We start from the raw sequence: 18,870 nt of genomic DNA on the forward strand, positions 1-18,870 counted from the left end.
TACTTAGAAGAATTACTCATGCTGGCCAGAAGAGTTGATACAAAGAAAGATAGTTGCATGAAAACTATAAAATGGAAATTCCCGTAGTATTTCTTTGCACATTTAGTACCATGTTTGGAATGCTTTCCTAAATGGTGTTGACATGCCAAATTTCCACCGGAAATGTGGAGGAATTACTGCAACTGAAAGTGTAAGATATTCCTGACTCATATTTTCCCCTCCTTTATAACATCTGAAAGCAAAGAAAGCAATGTCTCTATAATCTCTGTTAGCCTACCGTATTTTTCAGAGTATAAGACGCACCTTTTTCTCTCTTAAAAGGGGGTGAAAATTTAGGTGCGTCTTATACACCGAATGTAGCCCCGCCCACCCACTGGCCCCCACCCTTTGGCCTCTGCCTCCCAGCAGTTACCTCCTTGCAAGCAAACAGCAAGAAAAAACAGCTCCTTTCAGCTTCAGCACAGCCTAATTAGCACAAGTTGATTGGATCTGCCTCCCGACTCTCAGCTGTTTTGCTCTCAGCTGATTTGCACAGGCCTCTGCTGCTTGCTGCAAGGAGGTAAATTGCTGGAGCAGATTTTTTTCCCCTTGTGCTAATCAAGCTATGCTGAAAACAAAAATGAAAGTAAAGCAGGCTGTTTGCTGCAACAAGGCAAAATTGCTGGGAGGCAGAGGCAGATTTCTTTTTATTTTTTTTCCTCACCAAAAGGTAGGTGCGTCTTATACTCTGAAAAATACGGTAACTGATATATATCTCCTTTTGTTTTTCCCATTCCTCTGAACAACTAACACAGAAATTTGGCATTTCAACATAGGCTAGGAAAGTATTCTAGACATGGCAGAAAATGTGCAAATTGTGTAAATGTGCAAATTTCACATCTTGTGGGCTAGTGGAGAGACAAGGTGTGCTTATTTCCCTACTACCTAAAAAAAACTCTGACCATTATAAAGAATGCTTCCATATTCTATCTGTTTATTCCTTTCTCTATCCCTAGAGTTACAAGAGAAGACTGTGATGCATTCTCAGCATGAGGAAGGTTTGATGTCCGCAGTAGCAGGGTGGGAGAGTTAATGAGGTGTTGATTTACAATAACTATGATTAGGCTGATGTGCTCATGGCTAAAGCTTTGGTCCCAGGTTTCTGGGAGGGTACAGGCCCAGTTGAGTCACAGTTCCTAATAGCAGTAGCAATAGCACTTAGACTTATATATACCTCTTCATAGTGCTTTATAGTCCTAAGTGGTTTATAGAGTTAGCATATTGCCCCCATATGCTGGGGTCCTCATTTTACCGATCTCAGAAGGATGGAAGGCTGAGTCAACCTTGAGCCAGTCAAGATTGAACTGCCAAATTGCTGGCAATCAGCAGTCAGCAGAATTAGCCTGCAATACTGCATTGTGACCACTGCGCCATCATGGCTCCATACTTGAAACCTGCAAGAAGAGAAGCTTTGGTTGACAGGATACAGCTTCTATCTTTTCCCAATAATCTGGGAGTTGGTATACCTTATATTCCATCAGCCTGGCCCCTCCCTGAATTTATTGGAGACTGCCTGCCTGCCTGCCTTGACCATCTGCACTCCAGGTTGCTCTCACAAGAGAAGAGGAAGGGCAAGTAGGCAAAAGCCAGCTCAGAAATCTGTTCATTTGGACTCTCTTCCTTTTCCACAGTAACATTACCAACAAACGCCCTGTAGGAAAGAGCCTAGAAATGTATTTGCTTTAAAATATTAAAGAAAGATTGCTAGAAATATCTATAGCAAGCCCAATTGCCAGTGGCAGATAAAATCAATTCTTTGAGATTTCTCATCTCTCAACAAATATGTAAGTGTGTGTATAACTGTCAAACACCACTCTCTAAAAAAGGAAGCACCAGGACAAAAAGAATTATATTAATTGAATTAATAACTGCAGGTAAAAAATAGAATGTATCACTTAGAACCGTGATGGTGAACCTATGGCATATATGCTGGAAGTGGCACACAAAGCCATCTCTCCGGGCACGCAAATCATCACCCATTGGTCTTCCGGGTTCCAGCACGCCAGCCAGCTGGTTTTCATATGCGTGGGAGCACCGGATATGAGATAAGAGCAGCCGCCTGGTACACTTGTGTGCGCTGGGAAGATGATCTTCCAGTTTCTGGGGCACACATGCGCACCGGCCAGCTGACAGACACCCCCTTCCCTTCTTCCAACAGAAACAGGGAGAAGAAAAGGCATTATTTATTAAAGTTTGTTACAGCTGCCCACTCTAGCACAGGTAGTCCCTGACTTACAACCATCATTGAGTTCAGAATTATAGCTGTAGGTTGTACCTGTCATTAAGCAGGCCGTCACATGATAGCACATAATTTTACCACCTTTTTTTGTGGTGGTTGCTAAGTGTTGATTTCCAGTAAAAACAAAAAACAAAAAAACACTGTCACAGTCATGTGACTATGGTACACTGCAAACCGCCATAAATGCCAAGCACCCAAAATGTGATCACATGATCATGGAGTATGGGAAGAGGGGCAGCTATCAAAACTCCAACACTAGGTCATAAATAGTTCTGGAGAAGTCCGCTGTAACTTCAAATAGCTGCTAAGGAACTGGTTGTAAATCGAGGAGTAGATTCTGGGGATTGGGCGGGGGAAAGAGAAGTAAATAAAAATAAAGAAGTGCTGTTTTCAGAGACAGACAGTCATAATTCACTAAATAAGCAGTTCCTGAGTTGTAGCCCATTCTTCAAGGGCATTGATGGCATACCATTTTCTCCATCTTTTATTCCAGCGATAAAGCTTCCCCTCCTCTGGAAACTTCATTTAGTGCTGCCAGGCAAATAACCACGTCACATTGCAAATCATGAGTGGGGAATAACACTTTTAGAACTTACATTACAAGGGGAGCTTTGTGACTTGTGGTGCAATTATATTATCAAGCAATTACATGTGCACTATATATTATCAACACAGCAATGTTTACTTTGCTCCCTATTTGGTAAATATAATTCTATTTACAGTGCCTTTATTTACAATTGCTTCCAATGTTTGTAAGCCGTCAGGGGAGGGTTATTATCCTGAAAGTTAGGACATAAATAATTGTCACTAATAAATGATACAAATAATTGTCACTAATAAATGATATAAATAATATTCAAGGAGAGAGAGTTTTGTGTAGTGGTTAAGGCACCAGGCTAAAAACTGGGAGATTGTGAATTGTCATCTTTGGCATGAAGCCAGCTGAATGATCTTGGGCCAGTCACTCCCCGTCAGCCCTAGATTGGAAGCAGTGGCAAACCACTTCTGAAAAACCTTGTTAATAAAACCGCAGGGACTTGGCCAGGAGTCACCCAGAGACAAATAATACTCAGTCAAGGAGAATGTTAAGAAAAGGGACAACACCTGGACACCGCACATCGAGCCTACCTGGACTGATTGCAACATGGATGGAACATGCAGCACTACCTCCTCTGTATGGCTTGTTTGGGCAACATGAGTGGCTCTGGAAATTAAGATGTGCAAAAAAAAAAAAAAAAGAAAGAAAAAGAAACCATTGATGAGGACACTCTTTCTGTATTCCAGAGTGGGAAACTATGGCCCCTTTATGACTTGTGGACTTCAACTCCCAGAATTCTCAGGAATTCTGGGAGTTGAAGTCCACAAGTCATAAAGGGGCCATAGTTCCCCAGCCCTGCTGTATACAAAAGTAACCTTGAAAGGGACTGAAAGCTGAACAGTTCGGCCTGCTTGCTTTCCCATACGAAGCACTAGGCAAATGCCGTTCCCTCTTCTTAAATAATGATTCTCAAATTACGCCGTCCCCCGTTGTGCGCTAATGCTGAATCACAGGCAACTCTCAGAAGACATTCAAGTGCCAGGAACCAAGACATGAATAGGTCAAATAATGACAGCTTGGGAACAGAGCAGATTATATTGGGGTCTATGCCAAAACTAAAAAAGGGAGATTTATCTATAATTTCTTATGACCAGGCCAAATAAATTACTATTCCTCAGTCAAATTTCCAGCCTCTTAACAGCTTTGCCAGTCTGGGAATGCCCAAGAAGGGCAGGGTCTATGCATGGCCTGAAAGAAATTCATTTTCCTGGGAAAAGTAATTCACATTACAGCTCTGAGGCTTACCACACAAGTTTGTTTGCACAGAGCCAAGAATTTCTGGATCTAATCCCGATAGTTCCTGGCACTGTGATTATAAAGGACAGAGCAGTCTAACCAAAGTTTTCCAAATCCATACACTGAAGAAGAACCAGAATGTCCTGACTAAAAAAAATTAAAATGTATTGGCCGGTGCCTTTCATTAAAGAAATAATCAAATATATATATATATATATTGTTGCAGCCAAGTAATGAAGAGAAGCAGTGGCATCAGCAGAAACCAAGGTGATGCCAAATTCACATCGTCACATAAATGCCACATTTATAGATTTGTAAGACATCATCACGTTTCTTCATTTGCCCCCACATACTTTCCCAACACCCATGGAGAACAAAACGGGAAAAGGGGCCATACATGCATCAGAAGACTGGTTCAACCATGTCTATTCAGCATTTAGTATCTCAATAGAAGCAGTAATCAAATTATTGCTTCTATCAGCCTTTTCCAATCTTGATATCTTTCAGTGGGGAATTTTGAGAGTTAAACTTGAAGGAGCCCCATTTGAGGCGGCTTCAATGTACCAGAATCCCATTGTAGAAGGCAAGAAAGTCTGATCATCACTAATATGGGTAATCCTTGATTTACAGCCATATTTGGGACCAGAATTTCTATTGCTAAACAAGGTGGCTGTTAAGTGAGTTGCATCTGATTTTATGACCTTTTTGCCATGGTTGTTAAGTGAATCATGAGGTCATTAAGAGAATCAGGCTTTCCCCATTGACTCTGCTTGTTGAAAGCCAGCTGGGAAGGTCACAAATGGCTTTCACATGATCCTGGGACATTGCATCAGTTGTAAATACATTCCACTTGTCAAGTGCCTGAATTCAGATCATGTGACCTTGACAATGCTGTGATGGTTCTGAGGACTGATTATAAATCAGGGATAAAATGCTCCCGGTTCGGACCGGATCGCCCGATCTGGTAGCGATGGAGGCGGGTGGTTCAGAGAACCAGTAGCAACCCCCACCCCACCCCCCTGCCCAGCTGAGCCGCACAATCATCAGAGGCTTTTTTTCTTTTAAATGGCTTTGACAATCCCAGCTGAGTTGCCTGATCGTCAGAGGATTTTTTAAAAACCCTCTGCTGATCAGGCAACTCAGCTGGGATCGTCAGAGCCTTTTGAAAGCATTTTTTTACAACCTCTTCGCCAAAGAGGTTGTAGAAAAAATGGTTTTAAAAGTAAAAAAAAAAAAATTGGCCACGCCCAACCAGTCACATAACCCCCCCACCAAGCCATGCCCACAGAACCGGTAGTAACAAATTTTAGATTTCACCACTGTTATAAATCACTTTTTTCAGCGTCGTTGTAACTTCAAACAGTCGCTAAATGAATGACTGTAAGTCTATTGGACTACCTATAAGCTGATTTTCAATGGAATGAGTTCACAGAATTAGTGGCCATTTTACCAGAGATTCAAAGAAAAATTAAGAGATATATGTAAATCATGTGTGGAACAAGCTTCATATGAGAATTTTCCAGCTTCAGTTCAGGAAGCTCCAACACATATAACATTTATAAAGTTGGAGCAAAGACAAAATGCAAAACCTCAGTTTTGGAAAATAGCTTTCTGTTTGTAGCACATACCCTCCTATGTTTCCAAAGCTGTGCCATCTGGTCCTTGTTATCAAACATGATTTAATTTTTAAAGTTCAAATCAGGCTGGAATTCTCATTCCTCAAAAGTCCAGACCTGAAACAGATGCAACATTCTGATATCACTCCTCAAAATTCAGTAGAGTTGCTAATGTCACCGCCTTTTCCTTCCTTTAAAATCCTTTAGGAGAACAGCACAGTGATTATATAAGGAAACAAATCTTATGTGAGGCAAAAATTAGTGATGTTTAATGGTATAGTGATGCCATTTGTGGTTATGCTTGTTTTAAAGATGCCCAGAACAAACTGCACCGAAGAACCTAAATAGAAAAAAAAAGCCTGTTTATACTGTATTCCTATTTTAAAAAACTATTGAGAATTATACTACAGTTTTCTGTACTGTAGGATCTGACAAGGAATACCATTTGAAGCACTTATTTTAGGACAATCCAAAAACATCTTAGATACATGGTGGAGCAAAGTATTTTTTGAAAAGGTACTTCAAAGTATTCCCTTGTAAAGGAAAAAGCCCAAAGCTGCCAGAAGATACAAAATTTATTCCGCTTGGAACAATATAGCAGCAATAGTAAAACAGTACATCAGTGTATTCAGAAGCATAAATCTGCCCTCCCTCCTGCGTTGCAAGAGCCTGGCCTTCGCACATAATAATCAATCTGGAAGCATAGATAGCTGAAACAAAGATAGATGGCTGTTTTATATCACACAGAATTAAATTCAGCTCATAGAGCAATCTGAGACAAATGGATAATCAGTTGCAAAATTTCAAAAAAAGGTACAACATAAACCTCAAACAAATATCCCGCTTCAGAACTCAAAGGAAGAGGGACGCTATCTACAAGCTTATGCTGCAAAATAGGATTTCTCCTCAGCCTTTCAACACACTGCCACATGCAGGGAATTCTTACACCTTAGTTTGCATAACCGAGGCAGACAGCTATAAGTTACTACCACCAGCAGTTTTCACCCTGGGGGCAGACATCAAGAGTCTGCCTTCATGAGATATTTTTCTCTTAAAGTTGGGTTGAAGCCTTTTGACCTTTCTAATGGAAGCAGGAGGACATCTGGCGACATGATGATGTCGCTGGAAGGAGACAATCCTTTGGAGGATGAACAGGTGAAAATGGGAGCAGCATCCTCCAAGCTTAGAAAAAAAGCCCCCATACAGATAGTCCTCAATTTATGACATATTTGGGCCCAGAATTATGGTTGCAAGTCATGTCGGTTGTTGTCACATAACCAGGGCCGGATTTTCCTATAGGCGAACTAGGCTTCAGCCTAGGGCCTCAAGATCCAGAGGGGCCTACACAGTGTGGGATTCTGGGGGTTCTAGGTGGCTGGGCCAAACCCTTTGTTAAATTGCTGGCTTGCCCCGCCCCTCCGCACCACTATTTATTGCCAATAAATAGTGGTGGGCGAGGGGCGGGGGAGCCAGCAATTTAACAAAGGGTTCGGTGTTTTTTTTTTTGTAATTTTATTGGCCCCCGGAGCTTCAGCTTAGGCTAATTGGCCTCCCGGCTCTCAGCTGATTTGTCTCCGCTATTTTGCTTCCTTCCAAAGAGTGCTGATTTTTTTCCCCCTAGCTATACTGAGAAACGAAAGTGAAACTGCTTTGCTGTTGCTGCAAGGTTGGAAAATTAGGCAGGCAGAATTCTTTTCTTTTTCCTCACCAAAAAAGGTACGTGCAAACAATGGGAAATTTAGGGAAAAAGAGAAGAGTTCAGGATTTTAAAACACAAAAGAAAAAAAAGCTGTATTTAACTAGGGAATTGTAATAATTGAGATACTATTAATTGTATATTTCTGAAAGCAGAAATGGTTAAGTTGTGGTTTGGAGGAATATATGGGGGAAATTATTTGGTTTATTATTATTGGTAAATATAATTAATGGATTTGTAAGAAATTGGATTGCATGGAAATAATTGGAATATTCATATTCATATTGATTAATATACAAAAAAGGTAGTTATATAACTAATTGATTTATATTAAAATGTTGAATTTATATTAAACAACTAATATTACATAATTAACCAATGTGAGGATGGATATAAAAATAGATGACAATGGGAAGGGGTATAATATAGAATAGAAGGGAAAAATTGAATTTGATTAAGATTAGAGATGAGGATGAGGGTAATATTGGTTTTTTACAAAAATAGATGAGGAATAAATATGGCAAAAAGGAAATATAGAAATTGTAAATTTAATTGAAATGACTAAACACTGTTTAAATTTGTGAACCGGCCAAATACTCTGTTCAAAGAAAATACATTGTATGTTTGTATGTGTGTTTCTAATTATTGTTATTTATTCATATTTGTTCTCTTTTATTCTTTAAAGTTTAACAATTCATTCTTTATCTTAATATCTTTATATTTGTTTGGGGTTGGCTTTCTTCCCTTTCATCTTTTTTATTGTATAGCAATCTTTCTCCTCAAACCTACCACCTCTCTTTTCTTTCCTTCTTACTTTCTCTTCCTCCCCCTCTTCTTCTCCTCCCTACTTCCTCTTCCTTTCTCCTTCTCCTCCTCTCTTCCTCCCTCTCTCTCCTACTCTAATTTCCCTTCCCTTCCTTCATCCCTCTCTATTGCTGTATCTTTTTATGCATATGGACTACTCAGAGGGCTGAAAAAGTTATTTCTGACTGGTCCTTGCACTTTTGACCAGTCCTCGAACTTACGACTGTCCTCACATTTTACGTTTTTGCCCTATCTTGTCACCATGGTGAAGAAAAGCAGTTGTGAAATGAGTGACATGGTTGTTAAGAAAGCTGCACGGGCATAAATGTGAGGATGGTCATAAGTGTGAGGACCGGTCAAAAGTGCGAGGCCCAGTCAGAAATGACTTTTTTCAGCCCTCTGGGTAGTCCTTTTGTGCATATGGACTACTCAGAGAGCTGAAAAAGTTATTTCTGACTGGTCCTCGCACTTTTGACCAGTCCTCGAACTTACGACTGTCCTCACATTTTACGTTTTTGCCCTATCTTGTCACCATGGTGAAGAGAAGCAGTTGTGAAATGAGTGACATGGTTGTTAAGAAAGCTGCACGGGCATAAATGTGAGGATGGTCATAAGTGTGAGGACCGGTCAAAAGTGCGAGGCCCAGTCAGAAATGACTTTTTTCAGCCCTCTGAAAAAAGTCTATGCACATAGCCACGCCCACCCGGTCACATGACGAGCTACCCACGCATACACAGTCACGTGACCAGCTAGCCACGCCCACCCAGTCACATGATTGCCAAGCCACACCCCCAACTAAGCCACGCCCACAGAACCTGTTGTTAAAAAATTGAATCCCACCACTGGTGAAAGGGCCTCATAAGTGGAATAGCCTAGGGCCTCTTTCAATCTAAATCTGGCCCTGCACATAACCATGCCCAATTTTACTACTTTTGTGGCAGTTCTTCAACAAATCACCATGGTCATTAAGCAAATCCATGGTCGTTAGGAGAACGCCACTGTCATTAAACAAATCCATTGCCTGGAAATTCACTTTGCTGGAAATTGGAAGTAAATGTCAGTTTCCAGCAAAATACATTATAAATCATGGAGATATAATTGTGGCACGCTTATGCAAACGGCCTTGAAGGCAGGCTTAATGGCACGCTCCGAAAATGCAATCACCAGATGTGGTGAAGGCGTTGGAAGTTTGAATTTGAATCGTAAGTACCTTTGTTTGGGTCCATTGTAATTTCGAACAGTTGCTAGACGACTAGTGGTACATCAAGAACTACCTGTGTCTGTGTTTTTCATAATCTTAATAATAGGTAAAAAAAAATACAGGTGGTTCACTCAATTCACTTATTTCTGACTTCAGGGGAAAAAAATTATAACCATTGAAAATTATTAGTTCTGCAGCCAGGTTTCAGCAGTGGGATCTCAAAAGGCCTGGACCACAGTAGTCTGTGCCCTATCCATCCCTGTCCCAAAATATGTTAAATCACACACGCATCTGATGTTAATGTTGTATCTGAATACACCTGAAGCCTTGCAATATTATGGCAGTGTTCTCTTTTTAATGAGATACTCCAGACAGCACTGGCCTACACCTTACACTCAGTTGCAAAAAATGAGACCAGCATCGGATGACATTTTCATTGGATATTTTCAAGAGTCGCATGAACTTGCCCTAAATCTGGTCTGCTTCTGCCATACTCTTTCAAGGAGCAGCAATCTCTTTCTCCTCTCCCACTGGGGTGTGTATGTGGGATAAGCACAGCACGTAAAAAAGCAACACTATGATCACCAATTAACTAATCTAAGATCCAAGATGAAGCTGTATACAGAAGAACACCTGAAACATGTGTGGTGCTAAGTGTGGAAAAACCTTGGCCCTATCCCTCCATCTCATTTTTCTTACTCATTCCTTCGTTCCTCATTGGCTTGCTGGTGTATTTGTTTGTGGGGAAGTGAGTGCTAGATATTTGCAGTGAAGAGCTTCTCGTACAATTTGCCATCTGAGGTTTTTTTGTTTTTTTTACTCCAACTCCACATTTTATGTCAGCAGTTTCAATGTAATTAGATGGCCAGATGTGGTCCCAACATGGAACTTCATTATGGAGACAGATACTTGAGGATGTGAGGGCCTCTTGCCATTCAAAAGTACAAAGTGTGCATTTGTGGGTTAGTGCACTAAATCTGAAGATATAATTTACCAAGCCCACAGTCCCACTTTAAAATAAAAAAGGCGGGAGGGATAAACTATACACTATAAATAGTTAGTGAATCAGCAGCCATGTGAAGAGCAATTATTGGGGGTTTTTTTCCAACTAAGATTGCTAACTTTTTTTCCTGCCAGACTCCTGTGCCCTCACCGCCTACCTGGCATGCAGAAATGAAGCAGATGGAGCTTCATCCATAGGTTTGCTCCCATGCCTAAAACTGAAAAAAAGCTGCCTTTCAGGCAGCTATTAAAAGCAAAAGAATCTGCCAAAAAAGGACTAGACGTTCTTCTATCAGATTACAGGATGTCTTATATCTAAGAATTGTTTCATCTCCCACACTGCAATATATAAATATCTCAATATTTTTCAGAGAGTCGCTGTAGTAATCTCTGTATCTCAAAGGAGCCCAGGCAATTCTCTATAATTTCCTTCTTGCAGAGATTTAGCTCTATTGTGCTGTAAATATTTCCAGCAGTGCACCTTCACATTTGTAACAAAGGAAAAGGAAGAAATCTAACTACTTTCAGCAGCAAAAAGGGAAAATGGTTCCTACATAATAAGCCTATAACTTAGTGCTACTAAGAGAACAGCGGAGAACTGGAGGAAGAATTTTTAAAGAATATTAAGGCTTCAAACTCCAAATGGGAGAGTCATAAAGATAAAAGTGTGTTGGAATAAAAGAGAGTTATAATAAAACTAGATTTTAAAAAACAGCTTGGGGTAACCCAAAACCAGGGGTGAGATCCAGCAGGTTCTGACAGGTTCTGGAGAACTGATAGCAGAAATTTTGAGCAGTTCCGAGAACCAGCAAATACCACCTCTGGGTGGCCTGAGAGTGGGGTGGGAATGGAGATTTTACAATATCCTTCCCCCAGGATTGGGGAGGAAATGGGAATTTTGCAGTATCCTTCCCCTGCCACGCCCATCAAGATACACCCACCAAGCCACACCCACAGAACTGGTAGTAAAAAAAATTGGACTTCACCACTGCCCAAAACATTGATCAAATGCAAGCTATATATAAATTAAGGTGAAAAAAGACCCAAAGGGAGGGTGGTGAATTAGATGGCAAGCAGTCATGCCACTTTAACTACCAACCAGACACATTTCTGAATTTCACTTTCATTCATCTAAGACAGTGGCCCCCAATCTTTTGGGCACCAGGACCGATTCCATGGAGAAAAATTTTTCTGCAGACCTGAGGGGGTGTGGTTTTCCATCCTGCCTGCATTCCACAGATGGGGCTTTGCTTGTTCCCATGGACCGGTTTGCTGGCATGCTGTAGACCAATACCAGTCCACGGACCGGGGATTGGGGACCCCTGATCTAAGATACGGAATCTACATTAGCATAAGGAACAGACTGCTGTTCTGGGTCACATGCAAAGTCAGAAACTTTCTGCTAAGGAGGAAAAGATTTTGCCTTTGAAAAGAGCAATGGAGAATCCCAGGAGAAAAGGAACCAGAAGCTATATGCTCAGGTTGGGAAAAGGAAAGGAATCTCTTTAGTCTCTGTTAAAAATAAAGTGTCAGTAAAAAACTGGATGGAGAAGCTTGGGGAAAAATGTTCATAAAAGGAAGCAAGAACCCTACTTGCAGGCATGAAGTCTTCCTACAGCACAGGTAACATTTTTTAGATGAGCTAGAAATAATGTGTAATGTTGCTTTTTACCAATGTTCCTTCCTATCGATCCTTTACAAGCCATCTTTCTATGCAAACTGGTACCTTTTCGTGTCAGAGTTGCTTTTATATTAGTGGCAGATCTATCATCCTTTGAACTACTAAGAGTTTTATGTTCTCCCGCATATTCTTTTTAATTGGATATTCTTTTCAGATGTCTGTGTTTTGAACCGTTCTGTATTCTTAGGCCCTCTACCACATCCAACAACTTAAAAGTTAAAAAGGTGCCACCATATTCTCCCTTTCCCTTTTTGTTTTAAATGAAGTTTGTGATTTTTGTCTCATCCTACATGGGATAAGGGTTTGGGTTTCATAATCACATGCTTCAATGAATGCTACAAGGCCAGGAAATGCTTGTGCTAAAGAATTTCCCTTTTATTATTTTTCCCTCTTTTCTAAGGGGGAAATACATACTGTGAGGATTAGAGTTGGAAGGGATGACATCAGGTAAAGTCATACCTAGGAAAATAGATAGTGGCAGCACTAATGCTGCACCCGAAGCAAGCAGTAGAGCTAGAAGGGATAGAGAGCTTCTGGGAGGCGAGACCACCAGACTTTTACACAATGGGTTTGATTTTGTTAGTGCCAGGAGCAATACTGCAGTAATATTGACAAATGCAGATTAAAGGGCAACATCTAAAAGAGTTTTCACACACTCTGTCTTATGAGGCTTATAAAGTCTTGAAAGGTCTTTATATTGTAAACAGTAGGAAGATAGAACAATATGTTTCTATATGGCCTAGTTTTAACAATATATTAAAGGTCTGAGTTTGTTCTATATTAATATTATATGGATAATTTAAATAATGATTTATACTTAGTTCATTTTAACCATGGTTTTATATATGTATATATGTATGCACACATGTGTATTATTGTAGTATCATTATTGTATTATTTTTATTCTTAGTTTGGTTGTTGTGTGTTTGTTTTTATATATTTATGTTGTTATATTTCACCAAATGAAGAAAGCATTTAAAAGCAAAGGATGTGTTCTTCAGGATAAGCCATTCAACTAACAGTACAACATTATGCCAGTTTACTTAGTAACATGTCTCTTTCATTTCTATGAAATTGATCCCCAAGAAAGTTTGCTTAAGGTTGAAGCCTAGTTTACCAAGCATAGCTACTCAGACATTAAGCCTCCAAGTCTCATGTAGTTCAAACATGAAGTAATATGTAGACTTTACTCCAGCATACAGTTAGCATACTTTAACCTCATTTAAATCACAGCCTGTCAGTTCCAAGTGCCATTTAAAACATACTTTTGTCTCTCAAATTTGGTCTTGTGATTTTTACTACTGAACATTTCATATGAAGAAACCTACATAACCAAATCTGTAGGCTCAGCACTGATACCATCAAAGCGTAACTGAAGATGGATTTTTTCCCCCAGATATTCTCTTCTTAACTATCTTCTTCCAGTTTCCCTGCAGCCAACCATGAATATCTCCTTGCTTGATTTGAGTGGGTTCCTGCAAGCTGTTTCAGCAAAGCTGCCTTTAAAATATGTATGAGTCTATTCATGCTGAAGAATTAGAGGGAGTAGAGGTTAGTTAATCTTTGCATTAGAGGACCCAAAGGTTTTCAAGAATTTTTAAGGCACTGCCACATATTTAATAGCCGGAAAGGAGCAGGATGTAGTATACAGTTCCTCCCAAGATTCTTTCTAGGCTAAATTTAGATTCTTATCATCTTCAACCATCATTGCAGGAACAAACTTCGGGAGCAGATTAGAAGTTGGGCACTCACCACCCAGTTAATTCAAATAACCGATAGAGAAAAGTAGGAGGGGAAAAGATTCTAACTTAACCATCTCTCCTATTATCACAGAAATTTTTAAAAGCATTTATAAGAAGGAAAGAAAAAAAAAGATGGAAAATATCCTCCCAAAGCACATATGATTTCACGGAACTAGAGTCACACTTTCTTTAAAGAGACATGGCATAAATCAAACTCTGATAGTGGAATTTATGAATCCAGACAACTTTTACTAAATGATCCCTCCTTATACAGCCATGTAGGTTGATCATTTTTTTTTCTCCACCCCTTCAACTTGTCTTGCCAGAAACTGACAGCTGCTTCTGCCACTACAACTGAAGATTTCTAGTGGGAAGAAGCATTCCTGAGGCTCCATGTTCACCTTTATTTCATCCATCCATCCACCCGTCCACACCCACTCCAAGCTCTCTTTTAACCAGAGGTCAGGGAATAGGAACTGGTGGCCTCTAGTTAATCTTAACTCTGAATAGTACACCAATATGATCAATGTGAAGGATACTGACAGAGGATCTAGAGCAGTGCTTCTCAATCTTAGCCACAAAAGTCAAAACTTCCATTTCCTCCATCAGTATGAACTGGAAGGACTTGGTTTTTCTTATTTCTACATATTAAGACATTGCTTATATAAGTAAGATTGAAGATTATACTTCTGCAACTTGGTGCCTTCTAGATATATTAAACAACCCCAGCCAACATGAATGACAAAATATTATCAACATTAGCAAGTCGGAAAATCTACAAGGGGAGGTTTCCTGCCATTCTAACTCTTACTCCAATCTCAGTGTCTTGAAAGCTAATTAAATATTTTTTCCTTTTCTATTCCATTAGCTCTCCCCAAGCAATCAAGTATAACCAAGATTTATCAAACCTAGTATCTTTTTTTTCTACCTACAGAAAATCTGTTGGTAAAGAGGATTAAGTTAGGAGATTGCTCTTGCTGATTCTTCCCAGCAAAGAGGTGCCAAAACAGTCTAAGAATTAAAGGATGGTGTAGATGCTGGCAGTAGTATGCTCCATCATCATGTTGTCTCTATTCACCTCCATGGCTCATTCTAAAAATGGGTTGAAAAATGTTTAATTAAAAAAAACCATGATATTAGGATGGCAGCCAAATAGAGTTATGCAAGCCAAATGGAGTTATGCATTAATTGCAAGAAAAAAGGTCCAAAATGGCATTAAAGTGTCTATGTGTACATATGCACTAATACAAATAGTCCTCACTTAACAACTCTCCTGTTTAGCAACCGTTTTAAGTTACAACAGTGCTGAAAAAGTAACATTAAAACCGGTCCTTAGATTTACAACCATCCCAGGGGCCCCAAAGTTACGTGAGATTCATTCCCTTCACAACTGGCACACATTTATGACCGTCACAGATCCCACAGTCACATTAACTGCCATTTGCACACATCACTGCTGACTTGTGACAAGCAGAGAAGACAATGGAGAAGCCAGCAATAAAAATTGCAAGCCGCAATCAACCGATCTCTCTCTCAGCGGCCTAGCGATGGATATGCCGGTCCCAATTTTAAGCATGTACACGTACATGCCTGTACACAGAGTGAGAATGGACACACCACCCCATTCTATAATAAAGTTCTTTCGTAACTAACTTATTTAGTTCTGATACATAGCGCGGCCCAAACTGTGCAAGCAATCCCAAATGCCCGATTCTGGGCATCTGTGATCTTGGCACTAATTTGGGAGGAAGTCTCTCTGAATTCCAGGGAAGTTGCTTTCCTCAGGGAATTCAGCAAATGTTAGCTGTAGCACCCTCTCCATCATTTTTTTTCCTTTCCTGCCCCCCATAAATATAGAAGCCTCAAAGGAAAATGCTGCTGACAAGCGCCAATAAGGCCCTTCAGCGGGAGTTTGGGGAGGATGGCCGTTCTCCATCCCCCTAACAAAATAAAGGACTGGGCAAACTCCCCACCGCCTCCAAATAAGACGCCCCCGGGGTCCAGGTTAGCGGGGCTGCCCTTCTACTACGCCGCTAAGACTCCTCCAGCGACCTCATGTTTACGGACGTCCTTGTAAGATGCGAGCCCGCTCAACGGATGACAGCTTGAGCGAAGCTCGTCTCATATAACGCGGCGGCCGCCTTTGCAAATCGACGCCGCGCCCGGTCGGGGCGAGCGCTCCATCTCATCGCCGGCCGCGCAAACCCCCTTCAGCCCGCCGCGCCGGAGAAGAGGGCGGCCTACCCAGAGGAAGCGCCCGAGGGATGCCGCCCGCAAGGAGCTCCAACGAGCCCGGCGAACGCCTCACCCTTCTTCTCCTCCTCCTCCTCTTCCTGCTGCTGCTGCTGTTGCTGCTGCTGCCGCCGCCGCCGTCCTCGGAAAGAGAAAAGCCCGCCGCCTCGGCCGCTTCTGCCTAGCGGGCGCCTCCTGGGCTCTGCAGGTCCCGCCGGGGCTTGCATGGACCACGCGCTGTGTGCCGCCCCGCTCCTCAGGGGCGCGAGCAGCCTGGCCGGGGTGTGGGCGCCTCGCGCATTCTGCTGCCGCTGCTGGTTCTGCGCGCTTCCCTCGCCGCGGCGGCCGGCTGCTTTCTGCTCGCCTTGGGCCCCCCCCCCTCCTTCCTTCTGTCCCTTGAGGAAGGAAGAAGGTTGGGGGGGGGGAGAAGAGGGAGGGAGGGAGGGAGGAGGGAAAGGGAATAGCTAATCTGAGCACAAGGGCGCCATTAAGCTTCTGTGGCTTTGCAAGCCGGAGCGGGGCTGCTTTGAAGCGACCGCTAAATTGGGTGCGCCGCGGATGCCCCCCGCGCGCCCCCTGCCGGCTCGCGGCGCGCAAGACACAAAGGACAGAGCCTTCCCCCCTCAGGCAATCTCAGGTTCCGGATCGGTATTGCCGGACTTCAGGCTTGGGTGGCGATTGGACATCGATGATCCAGTCGCTTTTGCGGGCTGCTTTGGATGCTTAGCAGTCCGCGAGCGATCGATCAATCAGAATAGAGCTGGGAAGGACCTTGGAGGTCTTCTAGTCCAGCCCGGTAGTGAAATCCAATTTTTTTTTTACCACCGGTTCTGTGGGCGTGGCTTGGTGGGCATGGCAGGCGAAGGATACTGCAAAATCTCCATTCCCACCCCACTCCAGAGAAAGGATACTGCAAAATCTCCATTAACATCCCACTCCAGGGGAAGGATACTGCAAAATCCCCATTCCCTCCCCACTCCAGAGAAAGGATACTGCAAAATCTCCATTAACACCCCACTCCATGGGAAGGATACTGCAAAATCCCCATTCCCTCCCCACTCCTGGGGGGAAGGATATTGCAAAATCTCCATTCCCACCCCGCTCTGGGGCCAGCCAGAGGTGGTATTCGCCAGTTCTCCAAACTACTCAAAATTTCCGCTAACGGTTCTCCAAAACCTGTCAGAACCTGCTGGATTTCACCCCTGGTCCAGCCCACTGCTCAAGCAGGAGACTTTATATACCATTTCAGACTAGTGGCTGGCTCTCCAGTCTTTCTTTAAAAAAAACTCCAGTGATGAAGCACCTACAATTTAGGAAGGCAAGCCACTTCCGCTGGTTAATTGTCCTCACTCTTAGGAAGTTTCTCCTTAATTCCAGGTTACTTCTCTCCTTGGTTAGTTTTCATCCATTGTTTCTTGTCTCCTCTTCTGGTGCTTTGGAAAATAGGTTGACACCTCCCCTCCTCTTCGTAGCAGCCCCTCAAATACTGGAATACTGCTATCATGCCCCCCCCCCCAGTCCTTTTTTTTCTCTAGACTGGCCATGCACAGGGAAATAAAAGCACTTCCTTCTGAACCAATCCCTTGTCTTTGGGAGAAAAATGTATGGTCCTGGCTCAGCCATAGGATTTTAAGAGAATTTTCATTGGAAAATGTAAAGGAAAGGGTGGATCGCTTATTTTCCTGTATTCTTCTAACACTTCTCTCTTCCTTTTTTCTAATTCAGACCGTCCCAATCTTTAACCAGAGCGTTCAGTTGTAACCTAAAATGGGCAAATGCTAAAAGACAAGGCATAGCTGAACTGTAAAATTTAACACTCAGCCATCATTTTCTCTACATTGTCCCACATCCAAAGTACAAAGACAACCAACAGTTGTTGCTCCTGACTGAGATAAATTAAAACTCAGTGATCAGGGCAATTTACGTTCCTGCCCTTTCAAGGGCTGGAGGAATACTTTTTAATGGTAGCCATCTGAGTGTATCGTAGTTAGTTTTATAACAGGATTCATCATTATTAGTCTTCAAAGTCGCCCTCCAATGTGGGCATTTGAAATTGGCCGCAGTGTGATCAATGGACTCTACAGAGGGTGTCAAGAGGGGGCAGGGGTGGACGGGAGAAAGAAATGGCAGAAGCTCTTCCTTTGGATACAGACTGCCTCCTTCATATAGTATGTCCATTGTGATGTCACACATACCAAAGGAGTGAAGCTTGTGTCGGGACAGCGTGATGCCACTGTCCTCACTTTTGATGAAAGCATTGTGCCCTTCAGACACCTCTGTATCAGGGATGAAATCCAGCAGGTTCTGACAGGTTCTGGAGAACCAGTAGCGGAAATTTTAAGCAGTTCGGAGAACCAGCAAATACCACCTCTGGCCGGCCCCAGGAGTGGGGAGGGAATGGGGATTTTGCAGTATCCTTCCCCTGCCACGCCCACCAAGCCACACCACACCACACCAAGCCACGCCCACAGAACCGGTAGTAAAAAAAATTGGATTTCACCACTGCTCTCTATATAAGACAGAACGTTAAATGAGAAAAAATCTTTACTTGATCTTTAAAATAAGGAACCTGAATATCTGTACGGTACCTGTAGTCTGTCTGCAGAGTTTCTCAGTCATCCAGGCCATGTCCCATGCTTTTTCAGGAAGCAAATAGACATTGTTTTTCTTTTGAAGACATTTCGCTTCTCCTCAAGGAAGTCCAGTAGCCTCCTGAAAAAGCACCTTTGGGACTACCTGTAGTCCGATTTACAACACTTTATTTAGCAATGGTTCAAAATTATG

General features: G+C 42.1%; 1 protein-coding gene and 1 long non-coding RNA gene across 4 annotated transcripts in view; one reads left to right on the forward strand and one right to left on the reverse strand.

Moving 5' to 3' along the window:
- Window positions 1-16,648, reverse strand: part of RNF144A (ring finger protein 144A) — a 66,764-nt gene extending 50,116 nt beyond the window's left edge. The window contains exon 1 of one of the 3 annotated variants that reach the window (XM_034432044.3): window positions 16,163-16,648. In XM_034432044.3, coding sequence (XP_034287935.1) covers window positions 16,163-16,313 — 151 coding nt within the window. In that variant the 5' untranslated portion in view covers window positions 16,314-16,648. Of the gene's footprint in view, window positions 1-3,406; window positions 3,602-16,098 lie in introns of those variants that run through there. The other 2 variants (XM_034432047.3, XM_034432045.3) reach the window with 2 other exon arrangements.
- Window positions 1-18,870, forward strand: part of LOC148116772 (uncharacterized) — a 101,765-nt gene that overhangs the window by 70,198 nt on the left and 12,697 nt on the right. The window lies entirely within an intron of this gene.

Source organism: Pantherophis guttatus, chromosome 1 (assembly GCF_059756535.1).
Source record: "Pantherophis guttatus breed Tessera chromosome 1, ASM5975653v1, whole genome shotgun sequence".
NCBI lineage: Eukaryota > Metazoa > Chordata > Lepidosauria > Squamata > Colubridae > Pantherophis > Pantherophis guttatus.